This window comes from Pan paniscus, chromosome 12, assembly GCF_029289425.2.
Source record: "Pan paniscus chromosome 12, NHGRI_mPanPan1-v2.0_pri, whole genome shotgun sequence".
In the NCBI taxonomy this organism is placed as follows: domain Eukaryota; kingdom Metazoa; phylum Chordata; class Mammalia; order Primates; family Hominidae; genus Pan; species Pan paniscus.
In genome coordinates, this window is record NC_073261.2 from 72192001 (window position 1) to 72212049 (window position 20049).

At 38.2% G+C, this 20049-nt stretch overlaps 1 protein-coding gene across 3 annotated transcripts in view; it reads right to left on the reverse strand.

Moving 5' to 3' along the window:
* Positions 1–20049, reverse strand: part of ACYP2 (acylphosphatase 2) — a 195823-nt gene that overhangs the window by 168049 nt on the left and 7725 nt on the right. For all 3 annotated transcript variants that reach the window (XM_003830833.7, XM_055107941.2, XM_034953143.3), the window contains exons 2-3: positions 7636–7652; positions 4346–4455 (exon numbers count right to left, since the gene is read on the reverse strand). In XM_003830833.7, coding sequence (XP_003830881.3) covers positions 4346–4455; positions 7636–7652 — 127 coding nt within the window. The remainder of the gene's footprint in view (positions 1–4345; positions 4456–7635; positions 7653–20049) is intronic.

Genomic DNA, 20049 nt, shown 5'->3' on the forward strand with positions numbered 1-20049 from the left:
TTTTTAAAAACCCAATAGACTATAGTTTTTTAAAAAAACTGATAGAATTAATAAGAATATCTGATAAGGTAATACTATGATATCTAATTAATATACAAAAGTCATTAGATATTCCATATTTAAGCATGAACAACTAGAAACATAAATGGGAAAGAAATCCATATGCAATAGTGAAAAAGTCATTAAGATACTTAGAAATAACTTAGCAAGAAAAGTACAAAAACCTATAAAAAGAAAACCATAAAATCATACTGAAGGATAAATTTTAAAATCTAAGCAAATGGAACAACATCTGTGTGTTCTTAAATGGGAAGATTTAATATCATAAAAATGTCACTTCTGTCTTTATTTTTATTTTATTTTATTTTTTTTTTGGGACAGGCTACTCCCATTGCCCAGACTGGAGTGCGGTGGTGCAATCTCATCTCATTGCAACCTCTGCCTCCCAGACTCAAGCGATTCTCCTGCCTCAGCCTCCCAAGTAGCTGGGACAACAGGCATGTGCCACCAACCCCAGCTAGTTTTTGTATTTTTTGTAGAGACAGGATCTCGCTGTGTTGGACAGGCTGGTCTTGAACTCCTGACCTCAAGTGATCCACCCGCCTCAGCCTTCCGAAGTGCTGGGATTACAGGCATGAGCCACCGCACCCAGCCAAAATGTCACTTCTATTAATTTCATGAGAATGCCCAATTAAAAAGCAAATACAATAATGGGATCCTAAGACATAAAATGGACATTAGGTAAAAATTGAAATCTAAATAAATAGGGATTTTAGTTAATACTAATGTATCCATATTGGTCCATTAATTGTTAACATACATATCATATTAATGTAAAATGTTAATAGGAGGAAAACTGTGTGGGGAGTATATGGAAACTCTCTGTACTATCTTCACAATTTTTCTGTAAATATAAAACTGTTCTCAAAAATAAAGTTTATTTTTGTAATCCCAGCACTTTGGGAGGCTGAGGCAGGAAAGTCATTTGAAGCCAAGAGTCCTATACCAGCCTGAGCAACATAATGAGACACTATCTCTACAAAGCAACAACAACAACAACAACAACAAAATATATACGCACACACACACACACACACACGCACACAAATTAGCCAGCATGTGCACTCAGGAGGTTGACGTGGGAAGATCGCTTGAGCCCAGAAGGTGAAGGCTGCAGTGAGTCTAGATCAGACCACTGCACTCCAGCCTAGGAGACAGAGCAAGACCCTTGTCTCAAAAAATAAATAAATACATAAAGTTTATCTTAAAAGCATATGTGTGAGACAATCACGTAAGTTTTTTTTTAATAAACAGAATAGAATTCCAGTTAAATAGGTAAAAGTATCTTAAAGTTAAGAGAGGAAACAAATGCCCAAGAAAGCAAATAAAAGAATCAAAAAGAACAGTGAGAGGAAATATACTGTGGAGATAGTAGAATTAAATCAATATGGTATACTGATGTAGGAAAAGAGAAACAGATCAGTGGAACAGAATAGAGAATTCAGAAATAAAATCCAGTTTATATGAGATTTTAACGTATGACAAAAATGTATTTCAGTGCAATGGGGGAAAGAGTGATTATTTAGTAAGTGGCACCAGGACAACTGGCTATTCATCTGGTAGAAAATAGTTGGTCCAATATCTCATCTTTTAAATAAAAAACAAATTCCAGATGGAGTAAATGCTTAAATGTAATAAATAGAGCATCAAGTTAGAAGAAAACCTGGGCGACAACACTTACAATCTGTTTCTTAACCAGAGAGAAAAAAATAGCCATATTTGAGTTAATAAAAATGAAAAACAATTTATGTTGCAAAGCTATCATAGACGAAACTAATAGGCAAATTATAGATTTGGGAAAATACCTGCAAAAGCGATAACAGATAATGGGTTAGTAACCATAACCAATATACAAAGAGCTTTTAAAAATTGGCAAGAGACAAGCAACTTGATAGAAAAATGCGTAAAGGATGTGAAAAGGGAGTTCATGAGAACAAATTCACAGACATAAGCATAAAGATGCTCCAACTTACTAGTCATTAGAGAAATGCAAATTACAGCAAAAAATAATAATCACTCACAACCAATCAGGTAAAAGAAAAATTAGAGAGTACAATACCAATTGCTGACAGGATGAGGAGGAAAGCAATGTAAATTGTTTACAGCTGTTTTGTAAAGCAGTCTGACAAATATTTTTACATTAAAAATACACAGCCACTTCAACCAACAAATCACACTCCTGGGAATCTATGCAATCAAAATAAAATCACCAATAAAATTTTATTGCAGCATTGCTCTTATTGCAAAAAACAAGAAAGAAAAAAATGAATTTCCAGCAATAAGGTAATAATAAATCTATATATTGTGGAATATTAAGTAGCCAATAAAAAGAATGAATTAGAGAATACCATTTGACTTGAAAGGATTTTCCTGGATGTATCTTTGAGTGATAAAGTAAGATGCAGAGAAGGGAATACACTGTGATCCCATTTTTAAAAAGCAAATATTGAACAAAATCCGTAAAAGTGTGTGTGTGCAAGTGTGTGTGTGTGTGTGTGAGAGAGAGAGGGAGAGAGAATGTGAACATGGAGACAAGCAGAAGAATACACACTAGCTTGCTAACACAGGTTACTTAAGAAGGGTGGAGAATGCAGGGGTTGAAAAGAAAACATGAGCACAATGTATGATACGATTTCATTTATGTTAAGCAAATTAATCAATGACCCTCTATAATGTGGATTAGGAATATGACATGATTGGTATGAGCTTCTATCTTCCACATAGTCCCCGTTTTTAAAAACCATATTATTATTTTTTTCTAGGCTCCCTCGAATCATGGGACATAATCTCTACTTTAAAACTTCCACACAATCATTTGGCATTTTCTCTTCCATTGAACTATCAGTTCTGTACAACGAAAGTCCCAAAATTTCTTGTACATTTTGTGACAATTCTACTTAAAAATATTGTTTTTCATTAACTGTCACCCCACAGTTTTTGAAACTGAACTTTTGGACCCCACTTTTCAATTTGAGGTGTAGTTTTACACACAAACACAAGTATGCACCTAAACATTTAAAATTAGAAAAATAAGGAGTTGATTATTATATATTTACTGTTTACTGAAATGTCCAGAAAATAAAAATATAAATTATGGAAAAATATGCACAAGGTATTCTATTTCGGTAAAAATTAGCAAAACCTTAATTACAAATGCATACTTAACTATTTTTAAGTGAAAGAGAAAGCTGTAGAAAGTATTCCTTGTCAGAGGTTAATAAAGGGGAGGGAAATCGACAGAAAAGTACACATTACAAGTTTTACCTTTATACATCTCAGTGTTACATTACTTCACTTATTACAATAAGCAAAAACTATTGCTTTGGAAATCTAAAAATATTAAGTAATGAAAACAAAGATAAATTGCAAACAATAAAATAAATTGAGTGTTACTTAGTACCTACCTCGTAAGATCTGTTGTGAAGATTGAGATAATTCATACAAGGTGCTTAGCATATTGCCCAACATGTAAATGCTCAATAAATGTTAGCTATTTTTTAATTTAAAAGAAAAAAGACTACAAAGAGCAGTGGAAATTATGAAGCTGAAAACACAAGGCTTTTGAAAACGTCATTGTGTACACAGGGCATTTTTCCCCATATTACTGAATCTGGCCTCTTTTGGACTTCAAGGATTCATAGTTTGGTAACCATCCAGCTCATTAAACACACTCTCATTGGCAGGAAAAATAAAATCACAATTAGATAAATAAAGCACTTAATAAAAAGGAGATGGCAATCTTTTTGCCTGGAACGCTACCCTAAGAACTTCACGAACCATCCTAAGGTACTACGCATCTGTCACAACACTTCAAATGAGAACTACTTGGGCCCTGGACATCTCCCTAATGCTGGAGGAGATGTAACAGGACATACAGATTGGAGAGGGAAGCCACAATTCCTCTCGAGGCCAGCCCAAGTGGGAAGTCCATTCCTAAACATAGAAATGCTACTCCCAACTCTGAGAATTTCTTCACAGGCCTGCCTACAAACATATTAGTTTGATTATAATCTACAAACAAAATCTGGTCCATCAATACTATTCTTACTGTCCAATGAAACATTAAAATAGCCTCATAAGGCCAGGCACGGTGGCTCACACCTGTAGTCCCAGCTACTTGGGAGGCTGAGTTGGGGAGATCTGAGCCTGGAAGGCAGAGGCTGTAGTGAGCCGAGATTGTGCCACTGCACTCCAACCTGGGCAACAGAGCAAGACCATGTCTTAAAAAACTAAAAAACAGCAGCCTCATAAATTTCATGTACATGTTATTAATTTTACTACTCACATGGAATTGACTTTGTCTTCTGGCCCCTGCACTTGGCCTGTCACGGTGCCTTTGCTGGTATTCTTTACCCAGCCAACCACTCCTATTTTCCTAGCTTCATCTTCTGTATACTGTTTCAGGAAAAAACAAGAAGAATAAAGTGCAGCATCAAAAGTCTGAATTCATAACATACTTGATTCTAATATCCAAAAAATGCTAACCTAATAATCATTTTTTGTAGTCAATGCCAACAATTGTATAGATGACCTACAGTAACCTCTATTTATAAGAACCTTCACATAAATGGTATCTTTTGTTAAATTCCACTTTCAGTAAAAACAATTCCACTTTCATAAAAACATTATGAAAAACTATGCTGAGAGTGAGAATTATTTCAGAAACAGTTTCTATGATGTGTTTTTGGATACATAAAATTTAGCTGCATTGCCCTTAACACTGCTAACACTAAATTACATTGTGAACCTGGGTTCCAAATCATAATCAATCCAAGATTCTCAATCACTGAGAAAAAACATATACAATTATGATCAACACAGAGTATTGATAAGCAGAAATAGAGACTAAAACACTTCGAAATTTCCAGCAAAAATGAGGGAAAATCATTTTAATAAGAAAATTATAAACAACCCCATTAAAAAGTAGGCAAGGACACGAACAGACACTTCTCAAAAGTAGACATATGTGTGGCCAAGAAGCATATGAAAAAATGCTCAATATCACCAATCATTAGAGAAATGCAAATGAAAACCACAATGAGATACCTTCTCACACCAGTCAGAATGGCGATTATTAAAAAGCCAAAAAATAACAGATGCTGGCCAGGTTGCAGAGAAAAGGGAATGCTTACAAACTGTTGGTGGGAGTGCAAACTGGTCCGGCCACTGTGGAAAGCACTGTGGCAATTCCTCAAAGGGCTAAAAACAGAACTACAATGTGACCTGGCAATCCCATTATTGGGTATATACCCAAAAGAATATAAATTGTTTCATCATAAAGACACATGCACACATATGTTCACTACAGCAGTATTCACAATAGCCAAGACATGGAATCAACCTAAATGCCCATCAATGGTAGACTGGATAAAGAAAATGTGGTACATATACACCATGGAATACCACGCAGCCATAAAAAAGAATGAGATCATGTCCTTTGAAGGAACATGAATGGAGCTGGAGGCCATTATCCTTAGCAAACTAACACAGGAATAGAAACCAAATATTGCATGTTCTCACGTATAAGTGGGAGCTAAATTATGAGAACACATGGACACAAAGAGGGGAACAACAGACACTGGGGCCTACCTGAGGATGGAGAGTGGGAGGAGGGAGAGGAGCAGAAAAAAATAACTCTTGGGTACTAGGCTTAGTACCTGGGTCATGAAATACTCTGTATAATAAACCCCCATGACACGAGTTTACCTATATAACAAACCTATATGAGTACCGCTGAACCTAAAATAATTTTTTTTAAAAAAAGAAAGAAAATTAAACTAGCAAGAATACTAACATAAACATGCTGGTTTGCAGAGTTTTTATAAGACTAAAAGATTCTGATGTTTTCTGTTGGCTCTGGACTTGGCACAGAAATGTTATAATTGTCTATGGGTAGATTTATCTCTCCTATTATTATTAATAGTCTTTTAAAATTTCCTTTCTCTGGCTCCAAATTCAGTTATGCTATGTAAGTAGCAACTTTTTGATTTTGAATTATTTTAACTACATCATACTAAAATTTCTATTGATCCAGTCTACTAGAACTCTTTTTTTTTCTTTTGAGATGGAATTTCACTCTTGTCGTCCAGGCTGGAGTGCAGTGGCGCCATCTCGGCTCACTGCAACTTCTGCCTCCCAAGTTCAAGCGATTCTCCTGCCTCAGCCTCCCAAGTAGCTCGGATTACAGGCATCTGCCACCATGCCCAGCTAATTTTTGTATTTTTAGTAAAGATGGGGTTTCACTATGATGGCCAGGCTGGTCTTGAACTCCTGACCTCAGGTGATCCACCTGCCTCGGCCTCCCAAAGTGCTGGGATTACAAGCGTAAGCCACTGCACCCGGCCTTAGAACTTTTCAAAAACACTCTTCTCCTGTATGGAGGCCAGGGTGATCAAGATCTCTACACTCCACATCCCCAGCTGTATGAAACAACCCAAATCAAAATGGTAACAGCTAAGACTGATGTAAGATGTTGCCCTGAAAATAAGTCACTTTCTTATTAGATAATAACGAAAATGGAGACAATCTGAATTTTGGGGGATGGGGCTGCCTCATAATAGAGATTTTACCAGTGGGAAAATATTGGAACCCTCAGGAGTTGGGAACCAGGGACCTAATCTAGTGACCCAGCTCAGATAGTAGGTGAAAATGCATGCCACAATTAACTTGTAGGAAAGGAGTACTTAAAAAAAATTAAAAATTTAAAAGCAACATGGAGCCAGGCATGGGCACTTTGGGAGGCCAAGGCAGGTGGATCACTTGAGGTCAGGAGTTCAAGAGCAGCCTAGGCAATATGGTGAAACCCTGTCTCTAATAAAAGTTAAAAAAAATTAGCTGGGCTGGGCATGGTGGCTCACACCTGTAATTCCAGCACTCTGGGAGGCTGAGGTGGCTGGATCACTTAAGGCTAGAAGTTCAAGACCAGCCTGGCCAACATGGTGAAATGCCATCTCTACTAAAAATAAAAAAGTAGCTGGATGTCGTAGCAGGCACCTGTAATCCCAGCTACTTGGGAGAGTGAGGCAGGAGAATCACTTGAGCCTGGAAGGCGGAGGCTGCAGTGAGCTGAGATCGCACCACTGTACTCCAGATTGGGCAACAGAGTAAGACTCTGTCTCCAAACTAAATAAATAAATAAATAAATAAATTTTAAAACACGACATGGCGCTTAATCTGCTAAATCCTGGGAACCACTTCATTATGCAACATTAGCGTGTTTTGTTTTGCAGTGCAACATATGTACCCTTGCCTAGAGGATTTCTTCCATCCAGAACATGTAGAAAGTCCCATACTTTGTATTCAATACACCTAATCAAAGCGTTTCATTAAAATCACCCAAAGAGAGGTACTTTTGAATATAGAAAATGTTAAGTAAATACTAAGACGGGTACAATGTTTTTAGCATTAATAAAAATCTCAATCAGTAATTTCAAAGAAATACGTAAATTTCTTCATTTGCTGTCAAGGACAGGGAGTAAACAGTAGACTAGCGCCAAGGAGAAAACTGCCCGATCTCTGTAATTGGGAATAACAGTGGGAAAAAATAGCAAAATAATAAAGATTGTACTGACTTACCATTCTGAAGCAAACACCTGTATAAAAGAAAGATAAAAGGAATTGTCAGCTTGTCCTCCTTTAAAAAGTTATATATTTCCTGACTTGACTTTTATCTAGGTGGTCCCCATTTATCCTTGGTTTCACCTTCTGCAGTTTCACTTAATCCTCCATCAACTGTGGTCCTACAATATTAAATTTAAAATTCCAGAAATAAACAATTCATAAGTTTTAAATTGAATGCCTTTCTGAGTAGCATAGTGAAATCTCATGCTGTCCCACCCATGAATTATCCCTTTGTCCAGCAGACCCACACTGTAGACACTCTCTTGGTTATCAGATCGACTGACTTGGTGGTACTGCAGTGCTTGTGTTCGAGTAACCCTTATTTTACTTAGTGATGAACCCCGAAGCACAAGAGTAGTGATGCTGGCAAATGCGCCAAAGAGAAACCATAAAGTGCTTCCTCTAAGTGAAAAGGTGAAAGTTCTCGACTTGATAAGGAAAGAAAAACATTGTATGCTGACGCTGCTAAGATCTAAAGTAAAAACAATCTTCTGTCCATGAAACTGTGAAGAAGGAAAAAGAAATTTGTGTTAGTTTTGCTGTTATACCTCAAATTGTAAAAGTTATGGCCACAGTGTATGATAAATGCTTAGCATATCGAGGGTTCTACACTATCCACAGTTTCAGGCATCCACTGGGGTTCCTGGACTGCATCCCGACCCAAGAACAAGGGGGAACCCCTGTATTTATTAAGTGGTAAGTAAATGAAATAAATAAAATGTTTAATCTGAATATATTTAGAAAGTGTTTTTGAAAATTAGTTTCTTTAAAAATGAAAAGAGAAAAGGAAGACTTTTTGGAGAAAAATAGTAATATTCTGCTGAATCCAAATAAATAAAATGCTGAAGCACATATTTATTCTATTTTTAAATGCTAAATAAAACAAAATAGTTATTACAGGTACAGTTGAGTATACTTGGCATAAAATTTAGCTGTCCTCAACTTTTAAGATATCTTCTTAAAATGTAAGGACTAAATACAAATTTAAATGTAATAAAACATTTGTGTATTTTATTTCTAGTTATAGAACCAATGAAACTTATGAAATGATATGCTTGACCATAACTTGGCTTCTGAAGCCTCAGTTCTTTATTTATTTATTTACTTACTTATTTATTTATTTTAGAGACAGGGTCTTGCTCTGCACCCAGGCTGGAATACAGTGATGCAATCGTAGCTCACTGCCCCCTCAAACTCCTGGGCTCAAGGGATCTTCCTGCCTCGCCTCCTGAGTAGCTAGGACTCCAGGCATGAGCCACTGTCCCTAGCTCTGAAGCCTAAGTACTAATGGAAACTAACTGAAATGGAAATGATTCTTAGAATCTCTATAGTGTAGATTACATTATGTTAATACTTTGAACCATGTAGGTTGGGAAGTATTGTTGGTCTTGGTTATGTTTTCCCTATCTAGACCATGATAAGCTGTTCTATATTGGCCAACTATGATGGTATCCTATACTTTGCTTACCCAGCCTGCAAAACTGTAGGAGTCTCATCTCAGACAGAGGTCAAGAATACTATGGGACTTCATACCTTGGGTGGTCTAGAACCAAATATTGATACATAGAGAACTGGGCCCTAGAGTGGGGGTGACACTAGAGACAGGCTGGTTCCAAATTATCAGGGATATGTATTTATGGTATGGGACCCCTTTAGGGAAAGGGAAGGCCTTCTTACATCTCTCCTGGGAATTGCAGCAATGACCCTAAATAACAGATCTCAAGTCAGTCCTTCAAATTGCAACTTGGAAAACTCTTGATCCAAAAGGATGAATTAGAACAGGCTTCTTTGGGATAGATATGCCCCACATCTGGGCTCCTACTTGAGAGTTGGTTAAAATAGGCCTAAGTAAAGAAACATCAGGAATGTATCAGGTGCAGAAATTCAGAGCTTATTAGTACCTATTGCAACTTAGTTTTTATTTCTACCTAGAACACATGGTAAATTTGGAAGTTTACTTTTTCGTACTCAAAAGCCAAATGACAGAAAAAAAAAGTGCTTAAATTTAGAGGAGAGGACATAGCAATTAAAAAACATTGGGAATAGATAAACAACTGTGGTAGATCCACACAACGGAATAGCATGCAGCTGCAGCAATAAAAAGGAATGAACCAGGGATACAAGCAACAACACATATGAATCACAAATGCATTATGCTAAGTAAGAGAGGCCAGACTCACACATACTGTGTAACTCCACTTTCTGGAAAAGGCAAACTATAAGGACAGAAAACTGATTGTCAGTTGCCAAGGGCCAGGAGTAGAGGGGAGAGTGCTACAATGGGGGGTGAAGAACTTCGGGGTGATGGGACTGTTCTATATCTCAGTTGTGGTGAGGATTACATGACTGTATGCATTTGTTAAAAATTCATTGGGCCGGGTGTGGTGGCTCACACCTGTAATCCCAGCACTTTGGGAGGCCAAGGCGGGTGGATCACCTGAGGTCAGGAGTTCAAGACCAGCCTGACCAATATGGTGAAATCCCATCTCAAGAAAAATACAAAAATTAGCTGGGCATAATGGTGGGTGCCTGTAATCCTAGCTACTTGGGAGGCTGAGGCAGGAGAATCACTTGAGCCCGGGAGGCGGAGGTTTCGGTGAGCCAAGATCACGCCATTGCACTCCAGCCTGGGCAACAGAGCGAGACTCCGTCTCAAAAAAAAAAAAAAAATTCATTCAATTGTACACTATAAAAGGTGAATGTTGCTGAATTTATATTCTATCTCAATTGAAAAATAATACATTGGGAAAAAATACACTGGGAAGTCACAGGGGATGGATGGATCAATCTCCAAAGAGTCCAAAAGGTATTGATTCTACATACAGCAGTTAAGCCTGGTTAAGAGGATACAGAAGAAAGCATCAGTAGCTTAGATATTTTATGCAGTTTTGTAAGCAGATTTATAGTTTCCTGATGGTAGTATACTGTGGTACCCAACAAATATGAAGGAAAAAAAAAGCAGCAAAGCAATGAAGACAGGATAGTATCACAAATGGAGTTTTTATAGGGCTATAAAAATATTTCAAGAGATAGAAGTTCAATGTGGAGGAATGATGAGTGGGACATATTGATCTGAAAGAGAATCAGAAAGGCAATCTGTTATATAGATGGAGGGGAAGACATTAGCTGGTAGATATAAAAGGAATTAGCAGAAAATTCCAGAAACTTCAGATCAACCAGACCAGGTAGGAGAGAGATAAAACAGGAGAGAAGACAGGCTGCACTGTGCAGGCAAAAGTGTGCAGTCTTTTTATCATAAGAGTAAGGGGATCCCAGAACACAGTAAGACGCTGACCAAGTAAGTAGACTGAAAGTTTTGGTCTAGGCTGTATTGTGTATATTCCCCTCTGAGTTCCTCAACCGCTAACAGGCCAGAATATTAGCATTATGAAAAGAGAAAGCACATGCAATGGCAGTAAACAGAAATTAGAAACACGTAGTCCATCTCTTTCCTATTTAAAGAGTAGTCCATGAAACAGCAGCACCTGAGAGTTTTTTTCAGAAAATAAAATTCTTGGGCCCCTCCTCCAAGGAATAGAAATGCTACAGGTGGAGACCAGTAATCTGTTTTCACATGCTTTCCAGGCAATTCTTATGCCCACTAAAGTTTAGAAGCAATGGCTGACTCCCCCTTAAAGAAAGGTCTGGGAGAGATTTGAAAAGGGTTTATATTTCAGGTAAGAATTGCATCAAAAGGAGAAAATTAAAATCTCGTAGGGTACCACAGATCTGATGCACGCTCCATCACACTGTTCAAGTTGGTGTTGGTAATAACTCATGTATTTGCATGTCATTGTTGCCTCACCTTTTTTTCACAAGTCAGAAGAATTACATGGAAAAAACCATGCATGATAAAAAGGCAACTCTCCCCTCCTGCACCCTAAAGGGACCTGACATTGGCACAGCCTAGGCAGCCTGTCACGTAGATTTCTCCCTCCATCTGTACCACTTACTAGTAGAAATACTGGAGCTGCCCAAAGAGGGAAACTGACAACATGCCCCTCAGTGAAGAGCAACGTCCTTTCAACATTTACGAATCTCGAGCAGCCCTTCCACCATCTATTCATTGATGATGACAAAGACCATTAGCCTATGGTGATGGGGTTTGAGAAAATTTTTAAAGTGGAATCAAACACAGATATTCCACTATGTGTTGCAGTGTTAAGGAAATTACCTGCTCCAATCTATTGATGTAATATTTTATTCACACTAACATAATCTAAGAATGAGGTAACTCAGGTAAATCTAATAGGCACACAGTTAAACATTGATTATTGACTTAACAAACATTTTTCAATTGTCTAATTTTAAGTGCAAAGAATGAGATGAGTAAGACACAGTCCCTGCATCTAAGAGTTTACAATCTAGTGGGAAAGATGGACAAGTAAACTGGCAATTAAAATAATGGACAATTTGGAGCTGTAAAATCCATAAGCCTAGATATAAATTAGAGTTCATAAAACAGCTACATGACAGACAATCACTCTTGGGTGATTTTAGGGCTGGCTTGTTGAAAAACAGGTCTTAGAGCTGAGACTTCAATGATGAACAAAAATTAGTATGATGAGAGTAGAACATTACAGATAGGAGAGCATGCTCAAAGGACCGAGGTTTGAGATCAGGGCATATCTGGATACCACGCATAGTTAAATATTCAAACCCATGCATTGTACTCATTTTCTAAATTATTTCTAGGCCCCAGTCGTTACTGAAGATTTACTGAAAAATAGTTTAATTCTGTTCCAACTGTGTCTAGAAGAATGGGTGATAATGTTTATATACTTAAAGTTACCATAATCTTTCAACTCATCTACTACAAGAACCTCCTTAACTAGCCTCCCTGCTTCCAATTCTGCCCCCACTACAGTGTATTCTCCATAAAGCACCCAACATGGTTTCCTTTTCTTAACTAAAAATCAAAGCATTTCCTTCCCCAGCTTAAAAGCCCACAGGGGCTCCCATTACACTGGAAATGAAATGTATTCTGGTTGCCACAGCCCCCTAATTCCTCTACCTCATATCCTAGTTCTCCCCTCTTTACTCACCCCATTCCAGCCAGATATGCCTCCTTTGGCCCCTTAAAGATGCCAAGCCCCCTAGCCTTTGTACTGAGTATTCCTTCTGCCTGAATCCTCTTCCCCCTGATATTCTCATTACTGGCTCCTTCCCATTATTTATCCCTCCATACAAATGTCACCTCCTTAAAGAAATATTCCCCAACAAATTTATCTAAAACAGCAATGCACCCCATGTTTCCTGCACATACATTGTTTACTTTTTGATTTCCTATCTTTATAGTAGATTGTCAGTTCCATAAGAACAGGAATCTTTCTGTCTTGTTTACTTACCACTGTGTCCCCAACACCTAGACCAGAGCTTGGCACATGGTTGTTGAATAAATGAATTTTTTAAAACCAGCTGATAAATATTTATGTGAAATATTTAACTATCCTATAATAATTTATCATATAAATTTTTATATATCTTTATTATATATGTATTATACATTTATAATATAATATCATTAATAATATTAACATATTGATTATATATTATATTTATTGTTAATGTATATTGTGAATATACATATAATCATATTTATTAGACTTTAAGTTTACTTTCAAAGTGATGATGCTCAATTTACTGCATTCAAAGTTCTGGAAAGAATCTCAAGAATTCTATGTTGATTCTAGCAGAACTTTACACAGTGATAATATATAATGACTGAATATATAATACACATATATATGTAGACATACATGCTTAATGCTCACATATATCTCCATAGTACATATCTATTATATATAATAGATAGTATATATACTATAATAGATAGCAAGAAGTTACTAATAATGCCTAAATTGACATTATGCATATACATAACATTAGGCATATACATAGTATTAGTGCCAATCATAATCTTGAATGCTATAATCCTAAATGTTGAAATCCTGAAAGATCAAAATCCCTAAAGTCAGCCAGGTGTGGTGACTTACACCTGTAAGCCCAGCATTTTGGGAGGCTGAGGCAGGAGGATTGATTGAGCCCAGGAGTTCGAGATCAGCCTGGGCAACATAGCAAGACTTCATTTCTGAAAGAAAAATAAAAATTTTAATTAAAAATCTCTAAAGTCTAAAATCCCTAATGATTAAAATCCTGAAAATCACAATCCTGAAAGATTAAAATTCTGAATGGTAAAATCTAGAAAGCCTAATTCTGGGGATACGATTAGTACCTGTTCGGTTGTGTGCATAATATTTGCATCATGTTAGCTGCATCATGTTAAACAGAACTATTACCTTGTTATTGTCTTTATTTGGAAGTGAATTATGGTTTAAGGAGACACATATGGGTGCCAAATTGACCAGGGCTGGATTTGTGGACTTAATTTTAGGTGTCAATTTGACCGGATTAAGGAATACCTAGAAACCTGATAAAGCATTATTTTGGGTGTGTCTGTAAGGGTGTTTCCAGAGATTACTGTGAGTCTGAGTAGACCAAGTGGGTAAGATCTGCCCTCAGTGTTTTGAGTGTTTCAGAGAAGTGAAAATGCAGGCAAAAGATACAAGAAATCTCCCCTGCCAAATTATTCAATTGTGTATGACTTCCGCATCTTCACACATAGTACCACGCTTGCCCTAAAAAAAAAATCCTTCTTTTGTGCCAACTGAATTTTTTTTAAAAAAGGGGGGAAAAGGAAAAAAAAATAACCTTCATCGGAGAATAAAAGGAATTTTTTTAAAGAGATGGGGTCTCACTCTGTTGCCCAGGCTGGAGTGCAGTGGTGTGATCATAGCTCACTATGGTCTCAAACTCTTGGCCTTAACCAATTCTCTCACCTCAACATTCCAAGTAGCTAGAACTACAGGTGCACACCACCACATCTGGATAGTTTTAAAATTTTTGTAGAGATGGAGTCTGACTATGCTGCTCAGCCTAGTCTCAAACTTCTGGCTTCACTCAATCCAACTGCCTCAGCCTCCCAAAGCACTGGGATTACAAGCATGAGCCACTACCTCCAGCCAAAAAAAATGGAATTTGAAAAGCTCAGTGAACTTCTGAATGAAAGGCACTTGCTGATACAGAGGTTCCTCCAGTGATACAAAACACGTTAAATGATGAACTATTCTTGATCAGGGATCTGTCCATCAAAGAAGATAGACTTCTATTTATTAAACCACCCAATCTAACAAAGAAAAACCAGTGCATGCTTCAGTTTGGCTAATGTGTGGCACTTTCAAAACCATCCCCACCATTTTTTACCAATTGCATATGATTCATCCCCCTGTTGGATCTCAAAATTCTAGAACTTATCCACTCATTTATGTATGAATGACTGGACAAAAGGGAAGCACTTTATAAAACACTTATTTGAAGATTTGGTGGATGTTGCAAAAGAAAATGGATTCAACTGAATCCCCAAATCATAATGACAGATTAGGTGCAACAAAGCTTCTAAAAGTGAATTTCAAGATGTCACTAACAAAGTTTGTTTTTTCCATTCAGTCTGATGCATTTAGTGGAAAACTTAGACGAGTCGATTGGCCATGAGATACGGCAATGATGAAAACTTCAATTTAAAAATGGGTCATTTGTCTGCATTGGCTTTCCTTCCAGCTGATGAAATTCCAGAAGCTTTTTTTTTTTTTTTTTTGAGACAGAGTCTCGCTCTGTTGCCCAGGCTGCAGTGGAGTGGCATGGTGTGATCTCGGCTCATTGCAACCTCCGCCTCCCAGGTTCAAGCGATTCTCTGGCCTCAGCCTCCAGAGTAACTGGGACTACAGGTGCATGCCACCACACCGGGCTAATTTTTTGTATTTTTGTAATTTTTGTGTTTTTAGCAGAGATGGGGTTTCACTATGTTAGCCAGGATGGTCTCAATCTCCTGACCTCATGATCCACCCACTGTGGCCTCCCAAAGTGCTGGGATTACAGGTGTGAGTCACTGCGCCCGGCCCAGCTTTTAATGGATTGAATCTGCATTTGCCTGAAGAAACCAGCAAAGTTACTGACTGGTTTGAAGATAATTATGTGCATGGTAGGATTACAAGACATATAACGGTGTTGTTGTTTGATCACAAGTATAGTCTGCACTAAATTTGTAGTCTGTATATGAGTGCATGCAGAATGAATTTCCATGTATGCAAAACATAGAAGCATAGCACTGAAGATGGAAAACCTTAATAGGGGATGCTCATGTCAGTGTATATCAAATCATAGAAGAATTTCAAAAAGAGCAGTGCCATGTAGAATACGGATGTAAATGTATTTTCCAGAAAGAGCCATGTCAAAAAAAAAAAAAAAAAAGCAGCTATTCATCATGAAGGAAGACTTCAAAATATAGATAATGATTGTGAAAAGTTGGCCAATTCTTATGGACTACCTCCATGCAACTGCCTATAATCTTTCACTGTAATATACTTTTTGCATGTCAATTTTTTTTTTTTTTTTTTTTTTTTTGAGACGGAGTTTCGCTCTTGTCACCCAGGCTGGAGTGCAGTTGCACAATCTTGGCTCACTGCAACCTCCACCTCCCGGGTCCAACTTATTCTCCTGCCTCAGCCTCCCAAGTACCTGGGATTACAGGCACATGCACACCACCACACCTGGCTAATTTTTTGCATTTTTAGTAGAGACAGGGTTTTGCCATGTTGGGCAGGCTGGTCTCAAACTCCTGACCTCAGGTGATCCGCCCGCCTAGGCCTCCCAAAGTTCTGGGATTACAGGCGTGAGCCACTGCACCCGGCCAGAAGCATAAACTTTGTAAAGAGTTTTAGAGTTCTAATTTGTTTTATGCTTTTTTTTTTTTTTTTTTTTGCAAATTTGACTCTACGAGTGTGTCACCACAACGCTGACTTAGTATTGTGTATGTATGTAAAAAATGTTGAAACTTCCTTAATAAATGAAGAGATGTCCTTTTTGTATACGTACATTTGTGAAAGATAAAATTTCTTGACATCCCGGCTTTTTGAGTGACTGCATATACAGTGGTGATCCGTCACAATTTTTGATCAATCCCATCAAAAGACTTAGGTTGTCCATCAAGGTATGTCAGATGACCAGTTACAAAACTGGTTGCACAGAATTACCAACTATAGTGATATGCATTTATATATTTTGCTTTTAGACCTACTTCCTTATGAATATAGTTCATCTTCTCATAACTGTTACACCTATGTGACTGTCATCAGTACACCTCAGTGTGTACAGTCACAAAAATACATACGTTATTATTACCTATCTTCTTCTGCAAACTGGCCTATGAAGTTTCCGTTGTGTTTTTAAATGTTTCTCAAATAAATCTCCTTTTTATTTTTATTTATTTATTTTTTTTTGAGTCGGAGTCTCTCTCTGTCGCCCAGGCTGGAGTGCAGTGGTGCAATCTCCGCTCACTGCAACCTCCTTCTCCCAGGTTCAAGCAATTCTTCCGCCTCAACCTCCCGAGTAGCTGGGATTATAGGCGTGCACCACCATGCCCAGCTAATTTTTGTATTTTTAGTAGAAACCAGGTTTCTCCATGTTGGTCAGGCTGGTCTTGAATGCCTGACCTCAAGTGATTGCCCACCTCGGCCCCCCAAAGTGCTGGGATTACAGGCGTGAGCCACTGTGCCCAGCCTGAATCCACTTTTTATTATGTTTAAAAACTAGTTTTGTTTTTGTTTTTGTTTTTTGAGACATAGTCTCGTTCTTGTTCCCCAGGCTGGAGTGCAATGGCACGATCTCGGCTCACTGCAACCTCCACCTCCCAGGTTCAAGCAATTCTCCTGCCTCAGCCTCCTGAGTAGCTGGGATTACAGGCGCCTGCCACCATCTCCAGCTAATTTTTGTATTTTTAGTAGAGACAGGGTTTCACCATGTTGGCCAGGCTGGTCTCAAACTCCTGACCTCTGGTTATCTGCTCGCCTCAGCCTCCCAAAGTGCTGGGATTACAGGTATGAACCACCGTGCCCGGCCAAAAATTAGTATTTTAAATACTCTTTGAATGATTTTTTCCAGATTATATTTTTGGGATTTTTGATCTTTCAGAACTGTGATTTGGGGGATTTTAGACTTTAAGGATTTTGATGTTTTGGAATTTCAACATGCAAGATTATGGCGTTTGGAATTGTATCTTTCAGGATTATGGCCCAAACACACATAGTATATACATAATAAAGACATAAAAACCACAAGACTTTAAAAATAAATGGTCAAATTGGTTGTTTTATAGAATATACAGGATTTGGGATTGGAAACTGGAGCAGGATATGGTAGCTGTTGCTTTTTATCACCAGCTTTTCTATACTGTTTTGAGTTTTTTTTTTTTAAATCCATGTGCATATGTTAATTTGGTTTAAATTTTCAAAGTTTTAAATTTAAAAGCATTTGGGGCAGGGCATGGTGGCTCATGCCTGTAATCCCAGCACTCTGGGAAGACAAGGCAGATGAATTGCTTGAGTCCAGAGTTCAAGACCAGCCTGGGCAACATGGTGAAACCCCATCTCTACAAAAAATATGAATACAAAACGTAGCTGGGCATGACAGTACATGCCTCTAGTTAGCACATGCGTCTTAGACAGCACATGATAGCACTTGCCTCTAGTCCCAGCTATTAGGGAGGATAGAGTGGGGGAGGATCAATTGAGCCTGTGAGGTCGAGATTGCAGTGAGCTGTGATCACACTGCTGCACTCTAGCCTGGGTGACAGAGCAAGACTCTGTTTCAAACAAATAAATAAACAAATAAAAGCATTTTTAACTATGAATGGTAACAATACACACATGCATTTATTAAATCTTAAAACAGTAAGTTTGAGGCACAATTTTAGGTTAAATTCATACTTCTTGACAAACTGGGTGGATAATAAAAGTGTTACCCATTGCTTAAGGCAGTAATAGATGGAAATAAACAAGGCTGAAATAAATCATATAGAAAAGATTCAATATGGGCTGGGCGTGGTGGCTCACACCTGTAATCCCAGCACTTTGGGAGGCCGAGGAGGGTGGATCACCTGAGATCGGGAGTTCAAGACCAGCCTGACCAACACGGAGAAACCCCGTCTCTACTAAAAATACAAAAAATTAGCCGGGCGTGGTGGCACATGCCTATAATCCCAGCTACACAGGAGGCTGAGGCAGGATAATCACTTGAACCTGGTAGGTGGAGGTTGCGGTGAGCCCACATCGCGCCATTGCACTCCAGCCTGGGCAACAAGAATGAAACTCTGTCTCAAAAAAAAAAAAAAAAAAAAAAAAGATTCAATATGAACTTAATAGAAATTTAGGTTGTTTTTGGTTACGGAGCCAGCGTTTTGAGGGAGAGGTTATGGACACAAGATCACAATCTTTTTGTAATGTGTCCTTTTGTGTCACTACTTGGGGAAAAAACATCAAATGTAATAATTGTTTAGAAGTGTATTTAATATATGAACGACTGTGACAGGCACAGCTAGTTGCATACCCCAAATCCATTCTCCCATTCTTCCCTTCTAACAGAACTCTGATTTTACTTGGGGCAGCAATGTGCCAGTTGATGTTTCCCAGACTTCCTTATAGTGGGGATGGCCAATGAAATGTAAGCCGTATCACTGGTTGGGACTTTCAAGACAGCTCTTCAACAGGGGCTGACTTGGCTGGGAGTTAGTGGTTTCTCCATGTCGGGGTATTGCACTGGTACCCTTTTTTCTCCTAATCATGGTATGAATATTATGATTGGAGCTAAGCAGCAATCTTGAAATCTTGAGGGAGAGGCCAAGGACATCAGAGACTTTGTCCCTGACTTCCCTGAGGCACTTTAACATGCCAGGGGATGGAGGAAGAAGTGGGGAATGGGGGAATGAGGTGGGGAATGGGAAGCAGCTGGTAAAGGGAAGGAGGGGTGATGGAAATGTTCTGGAATTAATGGTAATGCTGCAAAACATTGTGAATATACTAAAAACTACTGTATATTTAGTGTTATGTAAATTATATCTCAATTTTGTTAATGCCACACACACAAAAAAAGGAAAGCAGAAAACAGGACTATGATGTAGTCCTTCCTACCTCTATTTGTAGAACAAGGGCAGTCATTCTCCAATTTTGCTTACCGTACAACCTCCCTGACTTTTTCCTATCACTCCATACCAAAACAACTGCAGTGAAGATCCTCTTGAAGTACTGCAAGTAGAACTAAATGACTGAGCTCTCTCTAGATTTTATAACTTATTTCTGCAGAAGAAAGCATCTTTCTCTCTAGCGGAAATTCCTTCTGTGAGGAGGCGTATCATTAGTGTGTCATTCCTGGCTACTTTCTACCCTGCCCTTGTCACAGGGACATGCAGTGACTCATCTACTGGGTAAATTTAGAAGGAGAAACATGCACAGCCCAGGCATGTCCTCTTCTTCCTCCCGC